At 39.8% G+C, this 12372-nt stretch overlaps 1 protein-coding gene across 2 annotated transcripts in view; it reads right to left on the bottom strand.

Annotated features, from left to right (window-relative positions):
- The window catches only part of AHR (aryl hydrocarbon receptor), a 44262-nt gene extending 34597 nt beyond the window's left edge, over positions 1-9665 (bottom strand). The window contains exon 1 of one of the 2 annotated variants that reach the window (XR_011472664.1): positions 9016-9665. Coding sequence is in view for 1 of the 2 variants with exons in the window: in XM_070424394.1 (XP_070280495.1) it covers positions 9016-9080 (65 nt within the window). In the remaining variant the exon portion in view is untranslated. The remainder of the gene's footprint in view (positions 1-9015) is intronic. The other variant, XM_070424394.1, reaches the window with a different exon arrangement.
- Between the last annotated feature and the right edge of the window lie 2707 nt (positions 9666-12372).

The raw sequence follows: 12372 nt of genomic DNA, 5'->3' as shown, positions 1-12372 counted from the left end.
TTTTTATTTTACTAAACTGACTCTGGTGACAGTGAGGACAGAATGCTCAGCAGACCCCTCTGAGCACTTCTTTCTAAAATATAACCCCAGGTCATTCCTCTTATTTAACCCTTTCAGTAACTCCACACAGTCCACATTCCTTAGCCTAACAAAGTGCTTCTTGATCTTTCTATGGCCCCTAACTGTTCCTCTGGCCCCACTGTTTCCAGCTAAAGCCTTCTTTGTCCATTATATGCCAGAGCTAAGAAATGACTTGCAGTTGCCAGTATGTACTTTAGTGCTTTCATAGTGCTACTCCCCTGCTGTCGCACCAGCTTCAGAGCCCTGCTCAATTAGATCACTTTTGTAAGGTCTTCCCCTACCTACTCACAATGGATCTCTCCTGTACTACTTCAGCACCTTATGCATCCTATGCAAATGCCTTACACAACCATTCCATTAAGGAATATTCAGTGCAGATAACATTTCCCATAAATTAAAAATCAAATCCAGCCTTACACTCTTGGTAGCTTTCCAGTAAAGATTATGAAACACTGGGGAGAAAAGAGTAAAACAAACATTGAAGCAAGACAATCTGATATGACACAGGGACAAATTACAACAGTAAAAGAGAGACTTAGAGGTAGTCTTCTCAGTAGTACTGCTGCCTATCTTATGCTGGCTCTTTGCAGTATTCAACCCTGAACTAGATGAGACTGAGTCTTTATACAATGCAAACTTGTCCACAACTCTAACGTAGTATTATGCACGTAATGGAAAATTTACCATGAGTTCACATTTCCTAAATCAAGCTTTCTGTAACCTATATTGCATATACTTGTTTGTTGCTCTTGCTATGAAAACTTAATCATTTCTGTAATCCCAATGCTCAGGATTGACACAGAGTGAACTCTCAATTAATGTTTGCTGATCAGAAATGTGCAGAAAAGAAATGACAGGAGCCTGACTGACGGCAGTAATAGTGAGGATAGTAAGTATAGACTGCCTTGAGATATTTAAGCACAGCACTTTGTGTCTATCATAAAGCTGAGTATATAGCCAGACTCAGATGTTCACTGAATTAAACTCACTTGCTGACCAATTTAAGTGCAGGAGGTAAGGGAGAGGAAAACGTTGAGTAGGGAAAGGGCAAATGACTAGAGTCTGTAACTTAGGATAACAACTATATTTCCCAATGCAAAGTATATCAAACAAAGAGAAGAGAGACTTGAGCACACACCTCAGTAATACCAACATTTAGGTGTAAGGTGGAGGAAGAGATGCAGGCACAGATGAAGGGGGAGGAATGATAAGACCAAAAGGCAAAGAAACAGGGCAGACTATTTTGGAGACTACAGAACAAAGTTATATTCACAGAGGAATTAAATAAGTTAAAGACTGAAAAGTACCCCCTAGACTTGGCATCTCCAATCCAATGTTGTTAAAGCTAAAGTAATAGCTTTAGCATACTTTTCCACTGATTCTGTGAGAAATATTCAGAACTATTTTGTGAAATATTTCGTACTTATCTATACATACTAAAGATGTACAGAATAATAAAAAATAAAAATCTTACATCAATTACACTTGACTTGGGTTATGCTGGTAATTTTACTTTTGCTTTGTCTTTAAACCTATGCCAAATTATGCTGCCAAGTGTCTATTTAAATAAAAGACTATCTCTGAAATATAAATAAATGTCCCAGTAAGATTGGATTTCAGAAGTCAGCTGAAATAGACTGTACGATGTTGCTCAGGCAAAGAAAAAAATGTATTATTTTTTCAACCTGAACCTCAAAAATCTTGTCCCAACCTGTAACCAAAATTGTTGTGAAAGCAAGACTCCAGCTGACTGCATGCCATGCCTCTGTCTTAGAAGCCTGCACGCTATAAGTACTGGTGGTGACAGGCCCAATGGCATGCCCAATGCCAGTTTGAATGTTATCTTTAAAGCCTTAATTTTTCACATCCCAGTCTAAAATGTCTGTTAGGCTCATCACTTGTGCTCAGTGTTTGAAACGAAGTTGAGAAACTTAGCAACCCAGTTAAAGTTACTGTAATTGTATTTATATTTTTAAATGATATTTATCATAAAGTCTCAAATGACATGCAAAGATATTGCTTCAGTTATCCTACGAGAATGAAGGGACATTTTCTAACAAGAGATTACCTATCACAGCACTGAGTATGGTTTATCAGCTTTTTCCTCTAGGTGATTTACTCCACCCCCACTGCTTCAGGCTACACACCAATAACTTGTTTATCTTTATTTCCAGCCCCTGTACCTGGATGTCCTCTCATTCCTATTTCCCAGAACTTAGGCATTCCTTCTCTGCATCTACTATGATACTACTCTCCATCCAACAGGTAGGAAATCGACGTTTTCCTCAGTGAATCTCACTACCATACCAACCACATCCAGTTAAGCCCAACTTTTAAACCTATCCTTTCTTCATTTCCTCCCCATGGTTTCAGTACATAATTATTGATCTCTGAATATAAATGCTAAATGTTTATAGTCATAAATTACATGCTTAATATAATATTGGAAAGGTGATCTGTGGCACAAATAACATTAAATTCCATTGTTAGGCTGAATACACCTGGATATTTTGCTTCCTCCTATGAGACAAAAAGAGTTTACAACTTCTGAGAATCCTGGCTGGATGTCATCTGCAGTGAGTCAGAATTCTATGGCCACTCTCCTGCTGCTGGCTCTACATTTGTGATGGTTAGTCCCTTTCCCTCTTTTTTACCTATGGAGAGGCGATGAGGTACAAACTACATATAATCTCTAACACAGACTTGAACAGTGAAAACCGGGAATATGAAATATGTCTTAGAAATCACTGTTACTCGCATGATCCTGAAAAAAATAAGTAAGAATGTTCCCTTTCTCCTCCTGTATGAATATACTTTTTAAAATATTTTCTTTTAAACCCACATAAAATGAACCTACTATCCCCAAATCACTAAAACATTAGTAAAAAAGTCTTAAGTAGTGGTCAATTGTTAAGGGAGTAAATAACTCTCCAATACATACTATGTGCATGGTACTAGAAATCTCTGGTAGATACAAACACAAAAAACAGGCCTCTCTTTAAAAAGCATATCTTTTGTACTAGGAGGAGATTCATTCTACAACAGGACAAAATCAAACATAATGTATTGCTCAATAATGTAGGTGCTATAAAAGTGATGCTCAAGAGTTCAGGAAAGTAAGAGCTCAGGTAGTGTACTAAGGGAAGGTTTCATGGTGATATAGCATCTAAATCAGGTCTTGAAGACAGGTCAAGTCACTTCCGATTTCATGATGTCAGAGTATCTAGTTTTCTGCAAGTACTCTTCTCTTTTAGAAAATCACAAGGAAGCCCTTGCTGGTTTGGCTCAGTGGATAAAGTGTCGGCCTGTGGACTGAAGGGTCCCGGGTTCGATTCTGGTCAAGGGCACATGCCTGGGTTGCGGGCTCAATCCCCAGTAGGCAGTTGTGCAGGAGGCAGCCGATCAATGATTCTCTCTCATCATTGATGTTTCTCTCTCTCTCCCTCCCTCTCCCTTCCTCTTCTGAAAACAATAAAAACGTATTTTTTTAAAAAATAAAGAAAATCACAAGAGACAGAAACACAAAATCTATCTCCAATAAACCTGAGACGGCTAAACCCAGATGCAAATAAATATAAATATAAAGAAGGAAAATAGATAGAAGATATCAATGACAACAGAGAACAAGGAAAGTGTAATCATAGTACATTACTTAGCTGAGCAGTAAACAATGCTTACAGTTTAAAAAATTATGAAATGCTGAAAGTAGATTTAATCTAAAATAGTGATAACATTATATTGGGAGGATGAAAAACGGTGAAGGAGAGAGGAAATAGCACTAATTATCTTCTCATAATGAATGTCAAGTGATTATATCAAGCATGTTTACTGAAGACAGCATATATATTATTGAATATTGAATACAATATTGCACGTATTATTTAATAGAAATATTTTTAAGTAGATCAAAAAGCAAGTAAGGAGCAAACTGAACATGACTAAAACATATAATACAAAACAAATCAATATGTAAAGTACATCTCAAGTAGAAAAACCTTCAAACACACACAACTACTACTCCACATATACACAATCCCAACAATAAGTTCAATTAGCTACCCCATCATTTTTTGTCTATGGAAAGTCAATTGTCAAAATTAACATTTTTAGGCAAAAATGCAAGGACAGATTACCAATGGGGATGTAAACATTTTGCAAAGCAATTTGGCACTATGTCTCAGAGCATAATATTTGGCTCAGTCTTAAAAGTATGCATACCTTTGCACCCCCAAACTCCATTTTTGGGAATTTTTCCTAAGGAGATAACTAAGAATTTGCATAGAAATTCACATAACTCAAAGGAATTCTCTGAAAAACTAGTTAAAATATTTAAAAGTTGGAAAAAACAGAACTTCCCCCTAAAAAAGAAAAATAGTTAAATTATAAAACATTAAGAGAACAGAGTACTAACAGCCATTAAAAGCAATGTTTTAAAGGAGAGAGGGAGGGAGCAAATCAGTAAGATAAGAAAAGACACTTAGAGGGAAGGGTATGAATGCATATATGGATTTAAGTATGGAAATCTTATTGTGAAGTTGGTAAAAACAAGTTTTGGGATCTGATATTTAAACTCAGCTTTTCCATTTCCTACCTGACAATTTTGAATCTGAACCTCAGGTCCCTGTCTATAAAACTGAAATATTACCTTTTCATAATACTATTATAAACCTAAAAAAAGTACTAGTATATAAAACACAGTGCATGCTTGTATCATAATAAATGCTAAGAAACAGTCATTTTTTGTTCTATTAAACCACTATATAGACAAAATCAACTTTACAAAAGTATGGAAGTAAAAAAAGTACTGTTGTTAAAGATTTGCAAGTAATTATCTTAATTATTTACATCAATAAGCATATACTATGTAAGTTTATTCACCAGTGAAGTAGCACATTTGAGCCATTCCCAGAATTGAGAACGTAATCATATACTGCCTCTTACTGTTTCACAGGAGAACTGATTGTTCTGGGATAATGTAAGCTAAAATTATTTAAAGAACCGAATTATGTTTCTGTTTAATTTATATCTTTAGCTGTCTTTACACTTTATAAAATGATTTTGTTCTGCTAATTTTAGTTGTGAGAGTGGCATTTTAGTTTTAGGTTTTGACTAGCCTGCGACGTTGGTCAAGAATTTGCCCAAATCTATAAAAACAAAAAAACTAGACCTATCTTTTAGTTTAGACCTAGTACTCTTTCCATTTATATCTCATTGTTTCCTCTTCCTGACATTTTTATAAATGTTACTGATAACTAAGCATTTTCACTTACTTATTTTAGAGTTACAATATGTAAGAGCCTCTATAGCCACTATGTAAAAGCTATCTAAATAAAGCCATTTGAAAGAAAACTTATGGTGGAGAAAAAATTATGTTACAGAAAAGACATCCTTTTATTTTAGAGGCTACTTGGAAAATGGTATCATACTACATTTTTATGAAACATTTTCAGGAAAACATTGCATAATTTTATTTAGCTAAGTAGGTATTATCTAAATGAGGTTCCTGGGATTTACATAGAATGAACAGCAACTTAGAACAAGCAGCAAGGAAGACAATGCTTTTGTTTTATAGTAACAGTACAAGTATGTTAACAAAGTGCAAAGGATCAGCTAAGGCTCACAAGTCATTTCCAGTTCTTGATGGCTGGTTTATTCACCACTACTGCTGATAGCACTTCTAAGGGTAGAAGTCATTTACTCAGCACTCCTTTTGCCAAGTCGGTACCAAAAATAATACAATAATAAGTGGAATACCACTAAAACTTTATCTGTATTAATAAAATTTCAAAAATACAGAAATATATCCAAAGTTATTATCACTAGGGAAAAACAGATTCTATTTAATGGTACAGATTCTATTTCATTTACCTCCAGGAGGCAACATAATTAAACAAACGGATAAAACGTTATCATCTTCAAAAAAAAAATGAAACAAGAACAAAATTTAAGTAATTTTTTTTAGGAGGGTTGTTAAGTATGGAACAACATTTTAAGGAAAGTTATAGTAGAATCTATGCCTAAGGTTATCATGAAAATGTCTTCCTGAAGGTAGGGAGGAACATGGATCAGATGCAAGGCTCCTTCAGATCCTTTAATTTCCTAACTTTCATTACTCAGAAAAGAAAGGAAACATTTACTGAACATCTACTATGTACAACATATTTCAGTGGGATTAAAATAAACACATCTAGGATGCATTTCCTACAATAAAGATAAATTTCAACTGCCACTAGAGGGGGTTATCTTGTTTAATTAATTCAATTGAAGATTGGAAGAGCTTCAGGTTAAAATTGTCACATACTTAATTCCAAATTTTTATGGAATTGTATATTTAAATGGGCATCTTATCATCATTTCTGTATGTATGCTATAACATGTTTTCTCTTTAAGTAAATTAAAATGGCTTTCACTTAAAGGATCAAAGTTAAATCTTAATAGCATTTTCAGCTCAAACAAGATGTATTTTTCTGACAATGTTACATATTTTTAACTTCATTAGCTACAAACTACTAATTTAACTAAAAAATATTAAACTTAATAGTTTTAATGGCTGCATTCCTAAAATGAACTTCGATTAACTGCATTATAAAGCTAACCATTTTTCATTCTGGTTAAAAATAATTTATAAATAATTTCACACGATTCTATAAATTTCAACACTAAGCTTTTCTTATGGAGCAATGCAGTGACATTTTAAGGCGTTTATATGACTAGAAGTAATGCATTGTGCTCAATAAAGATCTGACAAACATATACTAACTAAATAAAATAAGGGTAATATGGAAATGCACTAGCCAACACTGTATTACAAGAGACCATCAAATCAAATATAGTAAAGTCTTAGGACGTATATTAAAATATTAAGATAAAGTAGAAGGTTCATCTTACATAAATAAAAGGAAAATGCAATGTTTAAAAGGAAAATCATTAATAAAAGGTTAATTAAAAGTCAGAATGTTAAACTTTATAATAAATACAAAAATAAGGCATCTGACTTTTTAAAAAAGTCATCTAGGTCCTTATGTAACACACTGACATGAACTCAGTAACTTAAAAATCCATTAGGGAGATCTTCAAGTATTATGGCTACACACATAAAGCCCACGATACATATAGTATAATTTATTACAATGGCTACATAAAACAGACATTTGCAATGCCTCTCAATTTTACCCAGGAACAAAGTCAAACTAGACAAATACATTTCCATATAAGAAATCACTCCAGCCCTAACCGGTTTGGCTCAGTGGATAGCGCATCGGCCTGCGGGCTGAAGGGTCCCAGGTCTGATTCTGGTCAAGGGCATGTACCTTGGTTGCCGGCACATCCCCAGTAGGGGGTGTGCAGGAGGCAGCTGATCAAAGCTTCTCTCTCATCGATGTTCCTAACTCTCTATCCCTCTCCCTTCCTCTCTGTAAAAAATCAATAAAATATATTTTTAAATGTTTGAAAAAAAAGAAAGAAATCACTCCACAAAATGCAAGTTAGTAAATCAATGTCACAGAACTGCCAAGAGAGAAAATTGCTGACTCGGCAGTATTCCTCATGTCAGACACACTTCAGGATAAGACTTTCAAGTTATAATCTCAATATCTCTCTCTCTCTCTCTCTCTCTCTCTCTATATATATATATATATATACACACACATATATATATACACTCTCTCTATATATATACATATATGTGTGTGTGTATATATATACATATATATGTGTGTATATATATGTTCTGTTAATGTCAAATCTAGATCTGAAGAACTATGATCTTCAGATTAAAATTCTGAAAGAAAAATAAAACTCCAGAATAATGATACTTTTAACCAGTGGTTTTAAATATAAATCTTAAACTGTTTTTCTGATTTGAATTTGTGACCTAAATTAAGTTTTAAACAAAGTGCATAACATACTTCTAACTGGCTCTGAATCAATTTTGTGTTCTTAAAACTGTTTATGAAAATTTGAAAAATGTAAAGCAAAGTTAACTCAGAGATAATAGGAATAAACACGCACATACAGCCAACTCACAAAAGTAAATCTGTCTCAAACATGGATTTATTTTTCTGAAAAAAAATTTTTTTAAGTATTTGCCATCTCACACAAATATCCCACCAAAACAAACAAACAAAAAATCTGTTTGTAACCACTCTATTAGAATTGACAAAACTTTGGAGTAGGGGAAAGGGGATTAGAGAAAGTTACCAAGACTGAAAACGTGTTTCACTAATTCCCAGTTTCAAATCTGTTACTTTTACAGAACCTAAAACTACCGCAAAACTGATAAACTCTCCAAAAAAAAAGTAGCTCAAAAAACAATTCCCCCACTGTGCCTTGCCCACTACATTCACTCCTACTGCTACCATCTCTATACATTTCACGGATAGGGTCATGCTGAGCGCTACAAAACTCCTTCCAAACAGTAAGAGCGGGCAGAGGGCCGGCGGCCGGAGCCCAGAAAGGACCTCGGAGGCACCCAGCCCCTCGCACAGGTGGCGCGCCTTTAGCTCCGCGCAACGCCTCGCCCTGTCCTGCCACGAATGAGAATCACAACCGTCCTCGACCCTGCCCTAAGAGGACATTAAGGAGTAGAAGGGGATTCCAGGCGGGTTTACGTTAGCTAATCCACCAGCCCCACGGGCAGAGCAGAGCTGTCAACAAATTAGGACCACAGGAGAGAAAGCAGCTGCAAGTGGGTGGGGGTGTGCGCGGGTGCCTGCGACCTGGGGACCGGGGCCGCTCTGCAAATGCCATGATTAAAAAGGGCAAAACCCCAGGCCCGAGTGTCTCCCCCGAGCCCCGAATCTCGATTCCACTGGGTCAGAAATGGACCTAATCCCCAGACCGCCCGGATTTGGGGGCGGAGGGCGGGCGCCTCCCGCATCCGCGAGCCCGAGCGCCCAGCCCCCGCGGCGAAGACGCGCTCGGACCGACACTCACGTTTTCTGCACGGGCTTGCGCCGCTTGCGGCTGGCGTAGGTGATGTTGGCGCTGCTGCCGTTCATGGTGCCCAGGCGCCCGCGATTCCTCCCCGGGCACGGGCACGGGCACCGACCGCCCGGTCTCCGGGACCCGCGTCGGCTGGGACGGCGGCGGCGGCGGGCCCGGCTCCACGAAGCCGCGCTCGCTCCACCTGCGTCCACCCGGGCGGTGGGGAGGCGCCGCGTCGTCCGAGCCGCGGCTTCCGCAGCCCCGCGCGTCCAGGTGCGCTGCCTGGGCCTGGCGCCCGAGGTGGGGGGGCGGCGGCGGGCGGAGACCGGTGGGCGAGGCGGCGCAGGTGCCGTCTACACCGGCGGAGGCGGCGCGGCGCTGCCCGCAGGTGAGGCGGCCCGGGGGAAGGAGGAGTCTGAGCCGCGGGTTTGGAATCCCAGCCTGGGTCGCGCGCGGGGGTGCCGCGCCCCGTGACCGTGACCGTGACCGTCGCCGCGGCCCCTAGGGTGAGGGAGGCGCCGCCGCTCGACTCCGGGGGCTTCCCCAATCCTGAGTGCTTCCCGCCGGTGGAGCTGGGGCTCCGGCCGCCACTCCCTGTGCCACTGGCTTCCGCTCGGCTGCGCAGTTGCCCCGGGTCCGAGCCGGTGGTCCAGGGCACGCTCCCGGGCACGGACGTCAAGTGGACCCTCCCGGCGCTGCCTCGCACCGCCGCGCGCGCCTGCGGAATCGCTGAAGCACCCCCGACCCCTCTCTGGCCACGCCCAGTCCCGTATAGCCCCGCCCCGTCCGGCTTGACCACGCCCCGAAAGCGCCTTAAGGGCCCCCACCTTCCCCGCACGTGATGACGTAAGACGTAACGGCGGCCCCTAGTCGCCATGCTCTTGAGGTCAAGGGGTGGCTTCTGTGGTCACAGTTCACCCCTGGAAAAGGTGTAATCACAAATTGTGCGTAGCCGAACTCTTTGTAGCTAGACGATCTTAAGGACAGACGTGCCAAAGGGTGAGCTTAACTTCACCTACAGGAGAGGCAGTGACTCACCTCTACTTTAGGCTAAGAATTCAGAAGGCCACAGAGTTGGAATCTAAAAGCTAGGAGTATCCTTGGCTTTTTGTGTGTGTTTGTTTGTTTGTTTTTGGTCTCTATACTTCATAACTGCTTTTCCCCAGCCAGAATCGCTTTTGCTATTCGTAGTCAGATTTCAAGCTGAAAGGAAGGAAGCAAGAGAGGGAAGCGGGGGACACTGGGGGATAGTAAGTAGTCGGCTATAGCTGGATAGAGGGGCTGGAAGGGACGTCCAGCAATGTTAGGGTCAAATCATAAGGCCTTGATAGAGGGCCTAGGTTTTATTCCCTACGCAACAAAAACTTTTTAAAAGGGAAGATAGGGGAGGGCGGGCGTGAGGGGGAGAGATCAACCAAAGGACTTGTATGCATGCATATAGGCATAAGCCATTGGATGTGGACAACAGGGAGTGAGGGTGAGGGCAGGATTGGGGGGGATGAGGGTAATTGGGGGGATAAGGACACATTTGTAATATCTTAATCAATAAAGGGAAAAAAATGTTTAGCAGGAAAGTGACGTTCTGTTGTCTCGGAAAAGTCACTCTGGGAAGAAAGTGAAAACTGGATGACAAGAAATGAAGACTGGTCGCAGGGAGAGTAGTTAGGGATTTGTTGACATAATGCAGGTGTAAATCCATGGGAGTGGCAGTGGAATAGGCAAAAGACAGAAAATATAAATGATAGAAAAGAATAAGGTCATAGAGGAAGAGAGAGCTATCTTAAATCGCTCCAAGATTCCTGACTCTTTCTGTGCTGTTAACTGAGAGAGTGAACACAGAGGAGTATGTTCGCGTGTCAGGATCAAAAGGGCATCCAGGTTAAGATGTCTGGGTGACATTTCACACCATGTCCATTCCTAAATTTTAAAATGTATAAGCCATTCCCACCTGGTACGTCTGTTTACCTCAAATTCTGTGTATCAATAAATTCATTGTCTTTAGCTGAAACTTTTTCATTGGCTCTGTCATTCTCCTGATCAACCCATGAATCATCTTCAGTTCCCCTACAACTTACATCTAAATATTCCAGCAAATACTATTACATTTTGTTCTTTGCGATATTCATAATTTATCTCCCTCTGCCTTATTCTTTAATGATATTAGAGAGGCATGCCCAGCTAAATGCCATACCATTTGGGATTCCTCACCTGAAATTACCCCTCTACTCATAAAATCAAGAGATGTTTTGGGTGGTAACTCCCAATGTGCCAGGAATTGTGCTAGGACTGTGGAGACAATGGTGAATAAAAACAGAAAGTGACATTGCTCTTGGTCAATGCCATGGAGAAGTACATGACTCAAAATGATTTTCTAGTAGATAGGTTTGACTTACTCATTGAGGTGAAAAGAGACTTTCCCCCCAAACTGATGATTAAGCTGAGGTTTGAAGGATAAAGTCGGCTTAGCTAGAAGACAGAGGGGAAGAGCTTTCCAAGCCAGTGAAACAGTAAAGCGATGTCCCTTTAGGCAGGAGGCTAGCAGGTATAAGGGGCTAAAACATGATCAGGGGAGAAGGGCACAAATGATCATACTTGTGTTTCAAAAACAATACCATATTGTGTGAAGAGCAGTTTAAAGAGAGAGGAGCAGAGTAGAATGGATGGAAGTAATATTCCTTGGAAAACTATTTACAGTAGCCCAGCCAAGAGGTGGCAATTACTGATGCTGAGGTGGAGGTGATTGTGGAGATAAAGAAAACTGAATAGATTCCAAAGGTATTTGGGAGGTCTTGGAAAATGGAGCAGATAGATGATAGTGAAGACAGAGGCAGGTGTCAAAAACGTAAGTTTTTTGGACTATGTGTCTGGTTATGTGATAATGGAATGTACTGGTGAGAAATTATTAATTCAGCTTTGGATTTCTTACCTATGAGACATCTAAGAGAAGATGTCAAGTAGACCACAGCACATACAGGTTTGTAACTCAAAGAAGGTGTATAAGACAGATTATACACGGAGACAGATTCAGAAGTCATTTACATTTAGGTGGCAAGAGCATTGAAGTTATAGGGGGTGAATATATACTAAAAAAGAAGGACTGGGCCCCCAAAGAACTTTAATATGTTATATCTAATCTGTGGATAGGAGATAATGCATTGCTTTTTGTTGGTCCTGCAAAAGCAACAAAAAAGAGTTGCTAGATTGGTAACAGGAGAATATAGGGGCTACTGTAGCATAGAGGACAAGATAGAGAAATGTCAGGAGTGGTTCACAGTATTGAATGCTGTTGAGAGGTTCCAATAAAATGAGAACTGAAAATATATGTTTCGACTTTTCAACATGGAGTCATTGGTGACTTTTGTGACT

This window comes from Myotis yumanensis, unplaced genomic scaffold (genome assembly GCF_028538775.1).
Source record: "Myotis yumanensis isolate MYYU_CA2020_CCGP unplaced genomic scaffold, mMyoYum1.0.hap1 SCAF_9, whole genome shotgun sequence".
Lineage (NCBI taxonomy): Eukaryota > Metazoa > Chordata > Mammalia > Chiroptera > Vespertilionidae > Myotis > Myotis yumanensis.
This window is presented reverse-complemented; position numbering and strand designations above follow the sequence as displayed.